Here is an 18,269-nt window from a genome sequence, read left to right on the forward strand (position 1 = left end):
CTTTTTATTAAAGTATAAATACCAAATGGTGCAGATAAATGTACAGCTTGATGAATTTGCACAGGCATCCATGTAACTCACACTTGGATCAAGAGACAGCATGACCAGCACCCTAATAAACCCCTGCGGCCTCCCATCTGGGCACTTCCCGTCTTCCCCAATGGTAATTGCTATCCTGACTTCCAACAGCACAAGTGAATTTTGCCTGGTTTGTATTTCATATAAACGAAATCATACAGTATGTATTGTGTCTGACTCCTTTTGCCTAACATAATGTTTAAGATTTATTCATATTGTTGCATTCACAATACTTTTTGTGGTAAAGACTGAGAGACGAAGGTAAAATTGTTTTCAACAACTTGGGTTTGGGTAGAGAATGGAAACAGGTCTTGCCGCCAAGAATAAGAGAAACATGTGAAAAACAGATTACACCAAACAGCAGCATTCTTAAATTTTTCACTCTTTTTGGGTTCTCTGAGGTAGATGGTCCTAATTACGCTTAGTTATCAATAAACTCAGATGGAACAGGTGTCATGAAAGAAATGAGCAGGGAATCCAAACTACCCCTATAAGTTGAAGGAACCTGACTAGCAGGCATTGCAGAGAAAGTCCAGTGTGACATGGGACAAATTATTTTGGGGGGGGGGGCAAATTCTTTAATCTCCCTGGAGACTGTCTTCCCAGTCTGTAAAATGAGGATAGTAACATAGCTGTCATCAAAATTAAATAAGTGAATGTAAAACGCATGGTACTGTCCCTGACTCAAATGCACAAAAAAATATGACTTCATTTCCACCATTTCCCTTATTTGACCACAGATCAGAACTCTAGTAGCTGGAAATTACACAGGTCATATTTCCCTAGCACACATTAAGCCTTTGTGCCGCTTTAACTTGAAAGAGGTATAAAACAGGTTTGGAGTACCAATTTTGAGAAATAAAATCTTAGGGAAGTGTAATACAACCAGCCCACTGGCCTCTTCAGCAAGTCAGAGTCAGTTTTTCTCCAATCCCCGACGCATCATTATAAAGACATTCCTCGGCTAGAGTACTGATCTACACCCCTACTTCACCCCCCCCAATACTACTAGGTCACCCAAACCCCAAATGCCTCACCAGTTCCCTCCGGCCCCTGCACAGACCTTTAGTCAAATTTTGCGCTGTACCCATCCTAGGTCGGTTTGATGCCCCTATCAGACTCAAGAGCTTTTGCGGAGTCTTTCACATCGCATCTCTAAATCCATGGCACAGAGCAGGCCCTGAGTAATTACTCTGGAATTAATTTTCTCTGAAAATCTGGAAGGCAGCCTGGTGCTGAACTCAACAGCTTTAAAATACTCAGTCTGCAAAAATGAACTTAGCTATTGTGTTAGGCATTAAGGTGTTGTTTTAATGTCCTTGACACCCGATTATTCTTTCAACAATTAACCACCGCCAAGTATGCGCTAGGCTGGGAAGAGGAGGACGCCAAAGAGTGTAATCGCCTCTGAGCCGGACTCACGGGGACCCCTCCCGCACCGCCCCTGCGCCCCAACGTGGGCTTGGGTGGGCCTTCCGCCGCTCAAGCTCTGGCCCCTAGAGGGGCGGAGCGCGGACCCGCCCGCCCTTCCGCACACCCGATTGGCCAGGCCTCGAGGGGGCGTGGGCGGAGCCGCGGCCCGAGTTGACCAGCCCGCCGGCAAAGTGCCCGCAGGGGGCGTGGCTTGCACGCTGGTCGGGGCGGGCTGCAAGGGGGGGGAGCTGTTTCCGGGTGAGCCGCCCCGCCCCCACGTGGGCCCCGGGAGACTAGAACGCGCTACGGTGGTGGCGGGAGCCGCAGCTGGGAGTCCTTGAGGAACCAGGTGAGTGGGGAGCGGACTCCGGGAGATGGCGGACTTGGAGGAGGGGACTGTGACACCAAGAGTCCCTTGTCCCCAGGTCCCAACGTGCTATGCGCGCCTGTAGCGCTAGCGGTGCAGCCGGGAATAGAGTCCTTGTGGAGCCCCCGTTTGGAGTTTTAGATTGCCCTGCTGCAGCCGGGATTGGGGTCCTCGCGTAGCTGTACGCTTGGGGGCTCGGCTCTGGGCTCTGCCTCCCCTCTCTGGGGTCCTCTGCCTTGGAGGCACCTAGGGCATTCTCCATCAGTACAGAGCCCAAAGTGCCTCAAAGGACGGGGGAGGGAAGTGGAGGCAGCAACAGCCGCTTTGTGCTAGACTTAAACATAGGTCACATCCCCTGGCCCATTAAGTCTACAGCAGACCTTGAGGTCCGTTCATGTCGCCATTTACCAGGTGCAGAAACTGAGATCGCTCAGCTAGAAAGTGACAGAATCAGGATTTGAACGCACGTCTGCAGAGTCCAAAACCTATAAGCTTAGCCATCAGGCTGCCAATTGCAGCCAAGTCCAGAGTCAACATTCTATTTCCTTCCTCCCCCACTCCCTTTTCTGCCAGAGTTCTCCTCAAGCCCACCTCTGCTGGTAAGCGCAGCTTTGAAATCTACTTGAAGTATCAAGGTGGGTACTGAGAACTGGGCTTCTGAAGACCCTGATTCTAGCCCCAGATCTGCCGCTGACCTCTTGCATGATCTTGAGCTAGTGTCTGTCTTTCTCTGAGACCAGTTTCACCATCAATTTCAATGATGTAATCAACAAGCTTTAAGGATCCTCTTAGCCAAGATGTTCTAGGAGTCTGGAACTGGCAGATTCTCCCTATAGCTCCAGATGGCTAAACCCAGAAAAGGCTGGGCTCTTCGAAGCCCTAGGTCAAGGCCTGGGTCTCATGCTTCTCTTTAACCCCTGTATCTAGCCTTGGGGCAGACCCAGAGTAGAGATTCAGGAAATGTGGGTTGAATAAACAGGGAGTTAGTTGGTCCAGCTGCCTGACAACTGCTATCCTGGGCCCTTCTGGGGCTTTGGATTTCTCAGCCCTGGTCACCTTCTACCTTAGGTGGCTCTCCTGACTGCCTTCTCCCCAGCTAGCAGCCGGGCCTGCCAGAGCTGGCAGCAGCTCCCACCCGTCTGCGCCAAGAGCACAGCCTCTGAAATCCTCAGCAGAGCACAGCATGATAGTGGTGGTGGGGGTGTTGTTCAGGCCTTGCAGCTCCTTCTAACCCTCCCTCCCACAGTGGCAGCTCTTGGGGCCCAACATAGTTACTCCCAGATTGGGGAAGTTGCCTTCTAAGGAAGGAGATACCTTCATAATCAGTCTGCAAACCTGCCTCTCTCACGAAGCCATGCTTGACCCCTGGAGACACAGGCCCCTCCCATAGATAGCCTCTAGTCCACCCCTCTGCTTCTGCATCTCTTCAGAGTAGTTCTCACCACAGAAGCTGCTGGAAGGCAGGGACCCCACCTGAGATATCTGAGAAGACCCTGCAGCGATGCAGGTTGAGTGAAAGTTCTCCTTCCTGGGAGTGGAGCAGAAGGCACAGCTGTATGGACTTGGGGTAGGGGGTGATATTTCCAGCTCCCCTCTGCTCCTTGTGATAAAAGTAGCTACATGTTCACTGGGATGCTACCTGATGCCAGACACGTACCTCCTATCTCCAATCTGATTTCCACAGCTTTGCAAGTTGATAGTATCATTCCCATTTTATAGATTATGAAATAAAGATTCTGAAAGGCCAGCAGCCTTGCCCAAAGTCACACAGCACAGAAAAGACGTGGGATTGTGTGACCCCAAAGTAAGGTTCTTTCTGCACCGCCCTGTCCTGCCTTCCAGCTAAGCTAAGCTGTTCTCATGTGGGTGAGCATAGGTGCTAGGTCCCCTGGTGACTTGCTGCTGTCTTCAGTGAGGTGTCGCAGGATTGTGGCTTGGAGGCTCCCTTAACTTGGAAGAAATGCCCCCCGAATTCAAGTGTGTGGAAATCTCCCAGTCTTGAGGGACTGTTTGCAGAGCAGAGCCTTAGTATGGATTTGGCTCTGCAAACAGGTAGCCCTGGCTCGGGGGGCCGTTTTATTTATTTTATTTATTAAGTGCCTGTTGTAACAGAATGACTATGTGTGGTTGAGGTGACAGGGCACTGGACTAGAAGGCAAGAGATTCATGGTCAAGGCCAGCTCTGTACCCGACTGAACGCTCAATGTCAAACAAGTCCTGTTGCCTCTCTGCACCTCATTTTCCACTTGAGAATCTAAGAGATGAACAGGATTGGTGATTTTCAACGTTTTAAAATTTTTCTCAGCACTGACACCTGTTTCTCAAAGCAGATCTTTCCCTAAACGCTAAAATTAAACAGATGCAAGTAGAATTGCCCTAGTCAAGCCTCCTTCTCACTCTCACCCTTCTCCCTTGCCCCTCCCTTGCCCACCCCCACCCCCATGGTAAAATTGGGGCTGCGAAGCTCCTAGACAGCCCTTCTCTGCTGCTTCTGATAAGCAGGAGGCCTGTGCTCGCCCAGCCTTCTAAAATAGATGGGGAACTGAGGCCACTAGAATGCTGCTTTGGATTCCAGAAGCCAGGGTCCTGCTATAAAGGTTGTTCTCCGGGAAGTGAATCAGAGGCATGTTCAAAATCCAACTTGACTCTCCAGAATGACATGGAGCAAGTCACTTAACCTCTCAGAGCCTCCATTTCCTTATCACTGAAAGTTGGAACGGTCTCCGCAGTGAAATGAGATAATATATATAAAAGTACCTAGTCCGGGATGCCTGGGTGGCTCAGTGGGTTAAAGCCTCTGCCTTCAGCTCAGGTCATGATCGCAGGGTCCTGGGATCAAGCCCCACATTGGGCTCTCTGCTCAGCAGGGAGCCTGCTTCCTCCTCTCTCTCTGCCTGCCTCTCTGCCTACTTGTGACCTCTGTCACATAAATTAATTAATTAATTCTCCATCTCTCCCACCCACAAGGCGGATAATAGAGGCAGAGACATGCTTGTGGAACCAAGTGTTCATCAGGATTATGGGGTATGGTAGATAAGACCCTGTACTCATTGTCTAGTACAGATTCAATTTCAGGCTCGTTTGCTCACCAACTATGTGGTCTTGGGCAAAGGACTTAACCTCTCTGAGCTGAGCTAACCCCTAGCAGACCCAACCACCAACCTTGCACAAAATGGGCACTCAGGACTTTGTCTCCCAGATGACTTGATTGCTCACCTGGGGGTTGGGACACCTTTGGGGAGGCCTGACTTGCCTCTGTGTCAGATGATGTGGCTGGACCGGCGAGGGGGGTGTGGTAGGAGGGTGGGTCCCCGTGTGGCTCCTGATAACCCCAACCTTGCTAAGGAGGAGGATTGGATAAAAATGGGCCCCTGAGCTGCTTGGGAGGGCGCTAAAGGGGCCTGAGAAACTGGAGAGAAAGGCCTTATCAGTGTGCTAGGGGTCCCCCATACCCCACTCCCTGCCTGGAAGATGACACATCAGACTCACAGGCCTGCTGTTTTAGCCTCTTAACTCACTAAGTGTAACCTCGAATAAGTCCTTGCTTGAGGTCCCATTCATACAAGGAGACACCAGTGGCTCCTTTCCCCCCCTACTTGGCTACTGGGTATCTCCCCAGGCACCTCCAGAAGCTCAGCTCCCAACCACCGTCTTCCTGCCTTGTCTCTGTCTCCATTGCCCTCTGGGTCACACAAGCTCAGAGCCTCTGCCCCAGGAGACTGCCTCTTGGCTGCCTTACGATGGCCCTTCCCTTTCCTCCCCTCTCCTCCCCCCCCCCCTCCCCACTCCTGCTCGAGTGTCTGTGCTCCTTGGCTCAGCTCTGCTCTGCCTGCAAAAATTATCTTCCTAAAGCCAGGCCCTGAGCAGGCCACTCCCTCACCCCCCTCATCTTCCCTGTCCTCAAGTCTGGCCTCCTCTTGTCCCCTCCCTCCCTGGTACACACATCACCTTTGCCTCCTCAGTCCTCACAGCAGCCCACGGCCTGTTCCTCCTTCCCCACCTTGGCCCCTTTCTTCCCTTCCTGAGGGAACACTCTTCCCTTTCCCTCTGCCAAGCCGAACCCACTCATCTGAGAAACAAAGTTGAAGCCACCCCTCCCATACCCGGCCTTCATCCAACAAGCTTCTTCCAACCCCCAAACTCGCCTTGGGACTCATGGTTCACTTGGGGCTCCTGTCTGAGACAGCCTCCAGCAGCCCTACCTGCCTGGGCGGGTAGGGCCTCGGGAACTCGCGTGCACAGGTGTCTGGCATGGCTTGGCACGCAGTAGGTGCTCAAGAAACACGTGCACGCCCCAGCTTCCTTCTGTCTTACATTCGCTTGTTTGGCACTTAGGGCGCATTGTCTTGTACTTCATGTAGTTAAATATTTACCCCGCGGGCGGGGTTGGGGGGCAGGGGAGTCCAGGAATGAGCTCACTGCGGACCATGCCCTGCAGAAGCTCCGTCTCCTGGAATGAGCTGAAATGTATCCACAGAGAGCTGTTATGTAAGAGAGATTATGATCTGGGCAAGAGAAGCTTCAGCAGGAGAGGGAAGCGGGGCACCAGATAGGAGTTAGGGTTGAGGAAGTGGTGTGGAGAACATGAACCTTTTGGATAAAGGGCGTGGGGTAGGGGGCGAACCAGAGAGTGGCCAAGTGTGGCTGGTGCTTGGGGAGTGGCAGGGCGCACTCAGGCTCTGAAAAACGGCTGCCTGTGGTCCCCCTCTAGGGGATCTGTCTGTCTGTCTGTCAGGCCCATGCTATTTAATCCTCTTAGTGTGTGTTGTGCCGTACAAGAAGTCTCTGTACCAGGTGTTAACAGTGCTTTTCTATAGAGGTAGAATTACTGGCGATTTTTCTCTTCCTCCTTATCTAAAATTCCTGCCAAGCACACACACATTTTTCATGGAATGAACAAAGTTTAAGTGTCAGCTTCTCATACTAATTTCTAACCCATCACAGATTGATTTTTTTTTATAGAATTTTTTTTTAATTGTATTGGGGCGCCTGCGTGATGCAGTCAGTTAAGCATCTGCATTTGGCTCAGGTCCTGATCCCAGGGTCCTGGGATCAAGCCCCACATTGGGCTCCCTGCTCAGCAGGAAGCCTGCTTCTCCCTCTCCCACTCCTCCTGCTGTGTTCCTGCTCTCACTGGCTCTCTCTCTGTCAAATAAATAAAATCTTAAAAAAAAAAAAAATGTACTGGGGCGCCTGGGTGGCTCAGTGGGTTAAACCTCTGCCTTCAGCCCAGGTCATGATCTCAGGGTCCTGGGATCGAGCCCCACATTGGACTCTCTGCTCAGTGGGGATCCTGCTTCCCCTTCTCTCTCTGCCTGCCTCTCTGTCTACTTGTGATCTCTCTCTCTGTCAAATAAATAAATGAAATCTTTTTAATAAATAAAAATAAATAAAAATGTATTGAATTGCTAGAGAAATGTCATTTTAGAAAAAGAGACCATAAAAAGTACAAGCTAAAATCTTAGATTATTTGATTCTGATAGCTAAGAACGTTTCCAGAGGGGCCTATGTCCCTTCCTGTACTTAACCTTGTCACAGACCAGCAGGGATTGGCTAGCTCTGGCCAGAGAGCTGGGGAGACAGGAGTTGGGGGGAGCACAGGCGGGGTATGGGACCATCTCCTGGGGACAGGGGCCGTGTCTCACATGCCTCCTGTTGCTCTCTGCCTCCCCACCCCAGAGCTGAGCGTGCAGCCGACGCCCCAGGAGCCCACAGTGCCCACCAGCCTGCCTCTGTGTTGCCCCTGCCCGCCATGCAGCCCCAATCAGTTCTGCACAGCGGCTACTTCCACCCGCTGCTTCGAACCTGGCAGGCAGCCGCCACATCCCTCAGTGCCTCCAACCTCATCTACCCCATCTTTGTCACGTGAGTCCCCAGGAATGGTCCAGGTCTCTGATCTGCCAGGGGTATGTGTGTGTGTATGTGTGTATGTGTTGTGTGTATGTGTGTATGTGTGTGTGTGTGAGAGAGAGAGAGAGAGAGACAGTTCAAGACAACAGCCTTCAGAACCAAACAAACCTTGAAAAGAGCTCAAGTCTTCCCGTTTGGAAAATAAGGATTATAACCCCGGCCTGCCATCCTGAGCTTTTGCGAGAAGACAGAAGCTGAGAAGGTGTTCTGTAGATTGCAAAGAGCTATGTACGTGTCAGTGGTGGCCGTCATGATTATTCATGATAGCAATGGCTGACATTGAGCACTTGCTGTATACCGAGTACTGTGCTAAGCAGCGTACATGGATTATCTCTTTCAGTCCTGACAGTTGTCATGGGAAGAAAGTATGGATAGTGTCTTCTAGACTGTCCTCTCCATGAGGGCAGGGATTTGTGTCTATTTTGTTCACTTTGTGTCTCCAGAGAGTAAATAGTACCTGTGCATCATAAGCACTCAGCATTCGTTGAATGAATGAATGAACCCATCCAAATACAGATGAAGGGCCTGAGGCTCAAAGAGATGGTACAACTTGGCCAAGGTCACCCAGCCAGCAAGTGGTGGGATCACAGGCAAAGAGAGCCTTCTGACTTCAGAACCCCAAGCCACTTGACTCCTTCATATGATTAGTCTTTTAGTCCCATTGCCTCTGTTGTCACTGTCACTCTTGTTGTTCCTATTATTTCAGGCCCTGGGCTTGGCCAGGCAGGGAACCAGACACTGGACCCCAACCTCTTTCCTCCATCCACCTTCCCATCTTCCCAGCCATCCCTCCCAGTCACTCCCTCACCACTGGCCTTTCCCACAGCTCCCAATCCATAGCCCATCCCCACTCTCCGCTCTTGCAGGGACGTTCCTGATGACGTACAGCCCATCGACAGCCTCCCAGGAGTGGCCAGGTAGGAGACGTGGTGGGGAGGGTCAGGGGAGGATGGAGGGAAAGAGTTCCCAGCTGGAGGTGCCAAGAAGCAGACCCAAGAGGTAGAAGATCTGGAAAAGCTCACTTGAGCTCTGTAGAGAAAAGAGTTTTCTCAGGGCCAGAGTTAGAAGAGGCAGCCCCATAAAGGAATGAGCTACCCACTCATCGCCAGAGATGTCATAGCAGAGTCTCTTGCAAAGGAGAGCCGAGCTGCAAATGGGAGTTCAGTAAGAACCTTCCACAGCTAAGTTCTATAGCTCTGCTTCTGGGGGCCTCAGTTTTCCCATCTGTTTGGTGGGTGCATTCCACTCCTCTCTGTACTGTACACCTCCTGGTGCCGTGTGCAACTTGGCTCTTAACAGAGTGGGGGGTGGTGAGGTGCGGGGAGCCTTGCCTGTCACTTGCCTCATTTCAGCCCCTCTGCTCCCCCTTCACACAGGTATGGGGTGAACCGGCTGGAAGAGATGCTGAAGCCCCTGGTGGAAGAGGGCCTGCGCTGCGTCCTGGTCTTTGGAGTCCCCAGCAGGGTCCCCAAGGTGGAGAATCAGAAGCAGAGTTCGAGGGGAGGACAAGGGAGGGTCGGGTGAGGGTGAGCTGAGCTCACACACGGACCGTGCCCTCATTACAGCCTTGTGCTGGCACTGGGGCGTGGGTGAGGGGACATGGCCCCTGCCTGATGACAGCACCCGCATAGGGACAGAAAGCTAAGTAGGGGTGTGACACCTTGACTGGATAGGTCAAGTGCCCTGTGCAAAATGGGGACAGTCCTTACTGCATCCTCATGCAGGGAGCTGGTCTCTGTGAGGTCTGGTTCCTGCTTTTCTAGGGCCTCACATAGCAGACGTACCTCTTTGTCCTTCCCCTGCCACTAGGATGAGCGGGGTTCTGCAGCCGACTCTGAGGATTCCCCAGCTATCGAAGCCATCCGCCTGTTGCGCAAGACCTTTCCCAGCCTCCTGGTGGCCTGTGATGTCTGCTTGTGCCCCTATACCTCTCATGGCCACTGTGGTGAGCTCCCTCCCTGCACCAGCCCTGCTGCCGCCTGCACCCCCAGCCCACCTAGTCCTCCTCCAGGGGGGTTGGGACAGGGACTGAGATGCTCCCCCAAAGCCAGCTGTCTGTCCTGCAGGGTTGCTGAGCAAGAATGGGGCATTCCAGGCAGAGGAGAGCCGCCAGCGGCTGGCAGAAGTGGCGCTGGCCTACGCCAAGGCAGGTAAGTGAGCCACGGGCAGAGAGGAGGAACTCCGGGTCAGAGTGGATAGCAGGCTCCTGGGGTTCTGAAGGCCACCCTCTGCCCCTCAGGATGTCAGGTGGTCGCCCCGTCGGACATGATGGACGGACGCGTGGAAGCCATCAAGGAGGCCCTGATGGCCCATGGACTTGGCAACAGGGTAGGGGCAGGGAGTATGGCGAGGGGTGGGGGGGAAGGCACAGAGAGAGTCTGGACCAGCCCTGCCCCTACTCCTGCCTAGAGTCATGGAAGTGGAAACAGCCCTGGACGGGGCCTTTGAGATCCCTCTCAACCTCTGCACCTCATATGGGGAAATCAAGGCCCAGAGCTTTAATGGGACTAGATCATAGGCTTTCTGCTTCCCAGCCTACAACCTTCCTCTCCCTGTCTCTCCGCCCTGGGATGCCTGAACCTTGACCCCCGTTGTCTCCCCATAGGTATCAGTGATGAGCTATAGTGCCAAATTTGCATCCTGTTTCTACGGACCTTTCCGGTGAGTGGGGATTGGCGGGGGTCTGCTTTCAAACCCCTCACCCCTTCGCCCAAAGCTGGACCCCCCCTCCCGCCCCCTCGCTGATGCCTCCTCTTCCCAGGGACGCGGCTCAGTCCAGCCCAGCTTTTGGAGACCGCCGCTGCTACCAGCTGCCACCGGGAGCACGGGGCCTGGCCCTCCGAGCAGTGGTGAGTGACCAGAGCTCAAGCCCACTGACTGGGCCATTCCCATCTTGCTTCCTGGGCGCTCCCCACACAGTATTTCAATCCTTAGGCCCGGGACGTACGGGAAGGAGCCGACATGCTCATGGTGAAGCCGGGAATGCCCTACCTGGACATCGTGCGGGAGGTGAAAGACAAGGTGAGCAGGAAGAGCAGAGAGAAGCCGGGGCCCAAGGAGAGGAGTGAGTTTGTCCACAGGCTCTGGGATCTCAGACTCAGAGACCACAGACTCTCTGGGTTCCTGAGCAGGAATCCTACCACCACATCCCTGCCCTGGAACCACCAAGGGCATCTGCCCCAGGGCTGGCTAGAGCCTTTGAGCCGCTGGGCTTTCCCAGTTCAAGAGTGGGGTGGCCTAGAGCACCTGGGGGACTCAGTCGGTTGAGCATCTGACTCTTGGTTTTGGCTCGGGTCATGGTCTCAAGATAGTGGATTGAGCATGGGGCTCCGCACTCAGCAGGGAGTCTGCTTGGGATTCTCTCTCCCTCTGCCCCCACCCCTCTCTAAAATAAATAAATCTTTAAAAAAAAATAAAAAGAAGAAGAAGACTGGGCCTGGCTGCCAACAGTAGTGACACCGAACACGGGGCTCCAGATGCTCACAGGTTGGGCAAGGTGGAAGGGACACTCCCGGAGGTTCCACCTGTCCGCTCACCCCTGCTTTTTGGCAGCACCCTGAGCTACCTCTTGCCGTGTACCACGTTTCTGGAGAGTTCGCCATGCTGTGGCACGGAGCCCGGGCCGGGGCGTTTGATCTCAAGGCTGCTGTTCTGGAGGCCATGACCGCCTTCCGCCGCGCAGGTAAACAGGCTGGGCCGGGGTTTTCTGACCTGCGCCATGGGGCTGGTGGGCACTTTGTGGGGAAATGAAGTCACGAGACAGCCTGGAGTCTTATGCCTGGAAATACCAGGAGGGGCCGTGGAGCTCCAGGAACAAACGTGCAACGGTGAAGAAAGCAGAGCCCTCGGTGACTTTTTTGGTGTTGAGACCGCAGCCAAGCCAGCTGCGTGCACTCAGTGTCCTTGTCTGCAGACCGGGGACCGAATAGCCGAGGTGTGTTGTCTGGAGAACTGCAGGCGATGACACGTGTTGCGGGCACATGCTCGTCACTCCACAGCCAGGAGCCGGTGGTGTTGGTGTGTACGCAGCGCGGGAGGGGCCCTTACGACGTACTCATTCCTCCCACTCTGTGTTTTATACACTGGCAAACGGAGGGCCAGCAAGAGAGAATGACCTGCCCAGGGTCACACAGCACGCGGGCTCAGCCTTAACGTTGTGACGCCCGCGAGCTGTGCCTCTTCATGGTAGCCGCTTGCCCGCTCCTTGGCCCTGGCCTCCCTGAAGGTGTGCCCAGAGCTGATGCCCGGCCCCTCCCCGCTTCCTGCTTCTGTCCCCCCACAGGTGCCGACATCATCATCACCTACTACACGCCTCAGCTGTTGCAGTGGCTGAAGGAGGAGTGATGGCGGCCGTGCACGAGCCCAATAGCTAGAACTTTTCAAAGGTCCCGGGGCATTGGAGAAGTGGAAACCAAAGTAAATGCTGCTTTAGAACTGTGCCCTCACACCCTCTTCCTACTCACGTGCTGGCCAGCGCCCAGTAGCCCTGGGGGCTTTCTGCCAGCCTGTGCCCTCTCACCACGCGAGCCTCCCGGGCTCCCCCAGCCTTCCCCATCCCTCCCCTGGCTCAGCCCTGAGGCTCACCTCCACCACCCCAGCTCCTCCTTTTGGTGTGGCAGCTTGAAAGCCGCCAGGAGGTAAGGGCTCAGGCTTGGTGGGGCCTCACAGAGGGGCTTGGAGCATTAGGGGTAGAGGTATATTTGTATCATAAAAAGCTCTGGAAACCCCGAGGCCTCTGGCAGCAGAGCGGGGCACCGGGACAGAGGCCTAGAATGACGTCTCCAGGTTTAGAGTTGAGATGTGCCTCGATTCCACTGGAAGGTGATTCCCACACAGGCCCATGTTGGCAGGCTGCCTGAGCTCTCCTGTTCTGTTCTCAGCCATAGACCCAAAGAAGAGTTACTTGTTAATGAGCAGAAACGTTGCCTGAGGATCAAAATTGAAAAGCAAGTAGAGAATTCCTGACTGTTGGAGAACCAGAAGCCAGAAAGGCTTTTCTGTTGAAGAGAATTTTTGAGAACATCTGCTCGGTGCCTAGACACGGTGCTGGGTACTGGGATATAGCAGGATGGATCTCAGCCTGTCTGTCTGTGCGGAATCACTGCAGGGAGAACAGGAAGACAGACGACAATAAGAAAACAAAACAATTACAAATTGTAATTCGTGCTTTGAGGGAAAGAAAGGGGCTTGACAGAATAACCAACCAAGGATGTCTCTTGAGAGGATGGTCCAGCAGCCCTCCCTGAGGTTGAGGGACAAGAAAAGATCCTTCCAGAGAGCAGAGGGGAAGGCAGAAGAAACCACAAGAATGACACAAACTGTGCAAAGGTCCTGTGGTGGGAGGAGCTTGGCAGGGCTTCTGGGAGCGGGGTGAGGAAGCAGAGCAGGGGTGATAGGACTGGAGGTTGGAAAGGTAGGCTCTGCAGGCCTACCTGTAGGAAGCTCGGTCTTACTTGCAATTGGGTAGAAAGCGATCTGCAGGATTCTTAACTAGAAGTTATGTGTGTTCTACTTTTTCACACTCTGCTGCTGTGCAAAAAGGGAAGGGTAAGCAAGAAAGAGACTGGTTGGGAGGCTCTTGGAGACCCCACAGAGCATCGACAGTGGCCTGGACTGGGGTGGCAGTGGGGAGAGGAGGAAGTAGATGTATTCAGGATATGTTCTGGAGACAGAATGAGCAAGTTTTGCCTGAATTGTTAAGTCCGGGGAACAGGAAGAAACAAGGATGCCCTCATGGGTTTCTGGCTTGAGCCTCTGGATCAGTGCTTTCTTCCAAGACTCACATCATGTCTCCTGTAGTAAAAGTTAAGGCCCTATCTAAAGGGCCCACCTGCAGAGTGACAAATCCCAAGTCTAGGGCCAAAGCAAGCTCAAGTCCAACCTTAAGCAGTACAATCCATTTTAAAATGTAGAATTCTTAACTCCCAGGAGAGCTCCTCTAGTCAGACCAGTCCCCTCTGACTCCCTGTTGTCTTTCACAGAGCTGCAGCTGGCTGAGGACCTGATCTCACCCTGTCCTCAGCATTTGGGGAGGTAGCCAGTCAAAATCAGGGCTTGAAGAGGCATAAAGCTTTACCTTCCAAGGAGCCTGAGCTTGGAACTCCCACCTGGAAGCCCAACACTAATTGGAGATGAGCCACTAATGGGCCTCAGGGCTCTGACCAGACCAGAATGTTCGGTCATGTTAGCTTCTTAGCTTCTTGTCTCCCGGCCCTTCGGCCCCCCGGCCCCTGAGCTCATTTTTGGTTAGTGTGGAAGGGAAGATTCTTCAGGGCCATCCCAGACTCATCATTGCCAAGCTAATGTGCAGCCTGGTTCTTGTGGGCGTAAAGAGACAGGAGACAGACCTTGCTCTTTAGGTATAAACCCCACGGGAGGCAGACAGCTGCATGTGACCAGACCCCCAGAAGTAAACATTAAGTGGACTGAGGAGGAGTCTCCCTGAGGAGAACCAGGAGGCAGATTGTGTCACCAGTGACAGGATGACAGGTGCTGTGAAGGAGGTCACCAGGACCTGACTGGGTTTGAAGGATCAGAAAATGCTTCCCTGAGAGGCTGTCATTTAAGCCTTGACCTGAGGGATGAGCAGCCAGGCTAAGAGCATTCCCGGCAAAGGAACTCTCTAGAATGAGCTAGAAGAACGCAAAGCAGATGTGGCTGCAGCAGAGTGAAGGATGAAGAAAGAGATGACCTGAACTGGAAAGGGAGAGAGACCAGGCCCAAACCAGGCAGGGCTCAAAAGTCATGTTTATGGAAGATGGGGAGCCTTTCCAGATTTTATTCCAAGAGAAAAGAAAGCCATTTGGAGGATTTTAAGCAGTGGAACAACTCACTCTGGTTTTGCGTTTTATGAAAACATTGGACAGCACTGGCAAAGTGCAGATGGGAACATGTGTAACCTGGACTCGAGTGGTGACAGTAGGGTGGGAGGAGGTAGATTAGTTGGCAAGGATGAACTTGGCTTGAGTCCTGGTGGCTGGTAGGACATATACTAAGACGGGAAAGCTTGGAAGAGAGGGTAGAGTGGGAGTCCTAAATTTAGCCTGGGTCTGCAATGAGGGAGCTGTATCTAGAGAGCTTTATGACTCACCTAAGGCCTCTCAACTAGTTTATGGCAGAATTGGGTGCAGAACCCAGTCACTGAGCCATCAGAGCTAGGATTTGAACCCACATAGTTCAACTCCAAGGCCTCTACACTTAACCACTGTGCCATACCATCTCCCAAGAAACAGTTGCCAAATTAGGGACCTCCCATGATGCTGTTATAATGGGGTATACCAAGGGCTGAATTGCCTCAGGCTTCATGGTCTGTGTGACGTGGCGCCCTCTGGAGTCCGGATTTGTCACTGGCGAAGCCAATCAGTGTTCCAGCCCAGCTGTTTTGTGTACAGAGACAATGGCCAGGCAGGCAAGCTGGAAGGGTGTGGGCGGTCCTGGGGGGATCTAGTTCCTCCTCAGTCCCTGTCTCCTGCTGTGTGCCCTCCTCCTTTCACTAGTGTTAAGTTTATGCTTGTGCAGAGAGAGAACAGAGCTTCCGCAATTGGCAAGGCATGTTCTCAGAATTCCAAGCATCACAGACAACTGGGGAGCATTCAGGGCCTCTCAGTGAGCCTTGACTAGTTCCCTGTGATGTGCCTGCTTAGGCAGTAGCTTGTCTGTTTCTTGCAGGACCTTCCTGGAGGCCACAACAAATAGCCATTACGTTCCACCGACCTCACATTTTTTACTATGACCCCTAAAACTATAGTCTCGGTGGGCATATGGCTGAGGGTCTCAACAAACAGGCATTTTAACCATCACTTTACTACCAGTTTCCCAACTAGGAAAGGAGGAATCCTGACCTGCTCCATACCCCACCTGGACTCTGACAGTTCCATGAATTAGGGCCCGTGAGTTGCTGCACTCTACATTCTGTCGTTCCACATATTTTGCAAGTTGCAGAAATCCAGTTCAGTAGCAAAAAAAGGAAATGATTGGCTTTATAACTGGACTTCAGGTCAGGTGTGGTGGGGTCTAGGGTTAAAGGCTGTGGTGGAGGCTGTGTCCCTTCCTAGTTCTTATGTGTGTCTCAGCTTGGCTTTATTCTAAGATGGGCTTTTGCCACTTGACAGCCACATGATCTTTATGACTTAGAGTCCCAAAGAAAGATCTTTTCCTGTCTTCATGACAAATGTCTGGAGGTCTCTGATTGGACTTGCTCAGGTCACATGACCAGCCTCTTCAGTCACTGTAATCCATGGCATGGGAGATGTGGCACCGTAATTGACCAGGTCTGCCTCATTACCTCATTACACAGAAGTCTGGTGGAGTCTCCAAGCTTTGCAGGTCCCCTTTTCCCGGAATGCCTTTCCCCCAAATCTGTGTGGCAGTCTCCTTTTTGTAGCTAAGATTGTGGCTTCCTCATTGCTTCCTCAAAAACCCTACCCAGTCAATTTAAAGTCATTCCCCAGTTACTCTGTATTAGTCAGAATTCAAATTCAGTAGTCATAACAAGTGAAAATAATGATAGTTAAGATGGAAATGTTTCTCTCCAAGCAGTCCAGATCGTGTCAGCTACATGGCATGCTGGGTCCTGGTTCCTGCCTTGTTCTGTCCTCAGCACATCTTGGCTTCCATCTTGTGGTCAAAGATGGCGAGTCCAGTTCCCACCATTAGCTCCTCTCTTCAGTCAGCAGAAAGAGGAGAGTGGCAAGTGGAGGGCATGATGCTTCTTTATAAGGTCACAACCCGAAAGTTGCACATAACACTTCTGTCCATATGCTCTTGTCTGACCTTAGTCACATGGCCACACCTAGTTGTATAAAGGGTGTTGGGAGCTAGAGTCTAGTGGGGCAGCCATGCACTCAGCTAAACCTCAGGGGTTCAGTTACGAAGGGAAAAGGGTAGGACGGAGATAGGGCCAAATGGCTTCTTCCCCCACCACGTGAAGTTTCATAACCTCTACAGAAACAATGGTCAGAACATCAAAGAGGTCTTTAGAGATGTCTAGTTCAACACTCAACACTCATTGTAAAGATGGGAGAGAGACCCAGAAAGGGAACTTGTTCAAATTCACACAAGCCAATGACAAACCAAGTCTGGAATTCAGGTCTCCAAACTCCATGCCCAGTGTTCAAACCCAGGGAAGGGATCAGTTTTAAGGGGAATTCAGCTTTTTATGTGTTATCTTAGCTTCAGATGCATTTTTATAGTCATATATCTAACAAGGATATATTCATGCTATTCGTGTAAATAAAAATAAATGAAAACATGACCAATGCTTATATGAAAAAGCATTCTCTCCATTAGTCAACAGAAATTCAAATTAACACTGCAATGAGGGGCCCCTGGGTGGCACAGTGGGTTCAGCCTCCGACTTGGTTTCAGCTCAGGTTGTGATCTTGGTCATGAGGCTGAGCCCTGGCTTGGGCTCCATGCTCAGAAGGGTGTCTGCTTGAGATTCTCCCTCTCCCTCTACCCCTCCTGCTCACTCTCTCCCCCTCTAAATAAATAAATCTTAAAAAAAAAAAAAAAAAAAAAGGCAGGGCACCTGGGTGACTCAGGGTTAAGCCTCTGCCTTCGGCTCAGATCATGATCTCAGGTTCCTGGGATCGAGCCCCACATCGGACTCTCTGCTCAGCAAGGAGCCTGCTTCCCCACCTCTCTCTCTGCCTGCCTCTCTGCCCGCTTGTGATCTCTGTCTGTCAAATAAATAAGTAAAATCTTAAAAAAAAAAAAAGGTACAATGAGATACCACCATACATCCATCAGAGTGCCAAAAGTTCTAAAAAGAGACAATGCCAACAGTTGAGAATGTGTAGCAACGGGAACTCAGGCATTACAGGCACAACCACCTCAGAAAATTGGCCCTGTCCACTGAAGCTGAACATATGTGTAGTTCATGACCCAGGGGTTCCACATGCAGGAATTCACCCAACAGAAATGTGTACCTGTGTTCATCCAAAGACACACATACCCGAGAACATTCCTATCGACGTTTTCTGATACTTGCGATAACCAAAAACTGGATAACCCAAATGCCCGTCAACAGTAAAAGGTGGTGGGCAGTCTGGCTGGCTAAGTTGGCAGAGCACACAACTCTTGATTTTCGGGTTATGAGTTCAAGTTCCATGTTGGGTGTAGAGCTTACTGGAAACACACACACGGGGCACCTGGGTAGTGCAATTGGTTGAGCATCCAACTCTTGGTTTCAGTTCAGGTCGTGATCTCAGGGTCATGGGGTCAAGCCCAGCATAGGCTCCGGGCTCAATGTGGAGTCTGCTTGGGATTCTCTCTCCCTCTGCTTCTCCTACTTGTGTTTCTCTCTCGCAAGTAAATAAATCTTTAAAAAACACATACACACAATATGGGGCACCTAGGTGGCTTAGTCGGTTAAGTGTCTGGATCTTGGTTTCTGCTTGGGTCATGATCTTTGGGATTGAGTCTGTGTGGGGCTCCCTGCTCAGCAGGGAGTCTGCTTAAGGATTCTTTCTCTCCCTCTGCCCCTCCCCTCATTCTCTCC

The 18,269-nt window shown here is 52.0% G+C and overlaps 1 protein-coding gene across 3 annotated transcripts; it reads left to right on the forward strand.

Annotated features, from left to right (window-relative positions):
* Positions 1–1,749: 1,749 nt before the first annotated feature.
* On the forward strand, positions 1,750–17,021 carry ALAD (aminolevulinate dehydratase). Of its 3 annotated transcripts, none has more exons than XM_046023095.1 (13): positions 1,758–1,840; positions 2,432–2,493; positions 7,538–7,723; positions 8,635–8,685; positions 9,145–9,241; positions 9,578–9,713; positions 9,835–9,918; positions 10,008–10,096; positions 10,374–10,429; positions 10,530–10,617; positions 10,703–10,789; positions 11,321–11,450; positions 12,051–17,021. In XM_046023095.1, exons 3-13 carry the CDS (start codon positions 7,611–7,613, stop codon positions 12,110–12,112), a joined length of 993 nt encoding a protein of 330 aa, XP_045879051.1. In that variant the 5' UTR covers positions 1,758–1,840; positions 2,432–2,493; positions 7,538–7,610; the 3' UTR covers positions 12,113–17,021. The 3 variants fall into 3 exon arrangements, with proteins under 3 accessions (XP_045879052.1, XP_045879051.1, XP_045879053.1); XM_046023097.1 differs by having other exon boundaries at positions 1,765–1,840; positions 2,432–2,457; XM_046023096.1 differs by lacking the exon at positions 2,432–2,493 and having other exon boundaries at positions 1,750–1,840.
* The last annotated feature ends 1,248 nt before the right edge of the window (positions 17,022–18,269 follow it).

The sequence above is a fragment of the Meles meles genome, chromosome 11 (assembly GCF_922984935.1).
Source record: "Meles meles chromosome 11, mMelMel3.1 paternal haplotype, whole genome shotgun sequence".
NCBI classification, from domain to species: domain Eukaryota; kingdom Metazoa; phylum Chordata; class Mammalia; order Carnivora; family Mustelidae; genus Meles; species Meles meles.